The sequence below is a fragment of the Bison bison genome, unplaced genomic scaffold (genome assembly GCF_000754665.1).
Source record: "Bison bison bison isolate TAMUID 2011002044 unplaced genomic scaffold, Bison_UMD1.0 scf7180017864289, whole genome shotgun sequence".
In the NCBI taxonomy this organism is placed as follows: domain Eukaryota; kingdom Metazoa; phylum Chordata; class Mammalia; order Artiodactyla; family Bovidae; genus Bison; species Bison bison.
Window position 1 is genome coordinate 7,058,704 of NW_011494861.1, and position 925 is coordinate 7,059,628.

Consider the following 925-nt stretch of genomic DNA (forward strand, 5'->3'; position numbering starts at 1 on the left):
GGGGAATGCATGTCTTCGATCGGGCTTCCCTGGGGACTGGGTCCCTCTTCCCACCGAGTTAGAGGTTCAGCGGGGGCGGGGCCCTTCCCCCGAGAGGAAGCACCATGTCAGGGGCCAGAGGCTTCTGGGGACCCCGGCAGAGAAAAATCAGGATCCCCCACCTTACCGCAAGCACGGGTCGGGGTGGGGCTGCCTGGTTCCTGCCCGGTGGAGGGCAACATGCGGGGCTGGCAGGAAGCCTGTAATCTGCTCCTCCCAAGCCCCATCTGTACCCGGGGGAAGGAAGTCAGTCTCACCCCCCACCCATGGGCATCTCCTCTGCTCAAGAACCTGGGAAATGGGCTGCTCTGAGGGCAAGCGCTAGGGTGGGAGAGACCGGGCAGAGAGAGGCCCCCGCCTGGGCAGCCAGGCTGGGAGTCAGCAGCCCCTGTCCCCAGGCCCTCCTCTTCCTGCTGCTGCTGGGTGCCCGGGCCAGCACCCCCAGCCCCCGGTGTGACTGCGGCCACAGCTTCCCAAAGCGGAGTGTTCTGGGCTGCTGCAAGGGCTGTCCAGCAGGTGAGGGGCTGAAGGGGTGGGAGGGACATGGGAGGAAGTGAGGGCTGACCACAGACAGGTGAGGGTTAGGTGGGGCTGGGGAGTGGAGGTAGGCAGGCTAGGGATGAAGGGAGGGGAGGCTGAAAGTGGAGCCAGAGATGGGGGGAGGGGCAGGTGGAAGCCCCCTTTGACTGACCGCACTGGGTTCCACAGGGCACTACCTGAAGGCCCCCTGCACAAAGCCTTGTGGCGCGGCCACCTGCCTCCCCTGTCCGCAGGGCACCTTTCTGGCCCGGGAAAACCACTACGAAACCCGCTGTGCCCGCTGCCAGGCCTGTGATGAGCTGGGTGAGGGGCTGCCTAGTGCTGGGGGTGAGGGGCGCTTGCGGAC

General features: G+C 66.4%; 1 protein-coding gene across 4 annotated transcripts in view; it reads left to right on the forward strand.

The window, feature by feature from the left end:
- Nucleotides 1–6: 6 nt before the first annotated feature.
- Nucleotides 7–925, forward strand: part of TNFRSF25 (tumor necrosis factor receptor superfamily, member 25) — a 4,371-nt gene continuing 3,452 nt past the window's right edge. For all 4 annotated transcript variants that reach the window (XM_010849949.1, XM_010849950.1, XM_010849951.1 and 1 more), the window contains exons 1-2: nucleotides 7–555; nucleotides 748–882. In XM_010849949.1, the coding sequence (XP_010848251.1) occupies nucleotides 306–555; nucleotides 748–882 (385 nt within the window). In that variant the 5' untranslated portion in view covers nucleotides 7–305. The remainder of the gene's footprint in view (nucleotides 556–747; nucleotides 883–925) is intronic.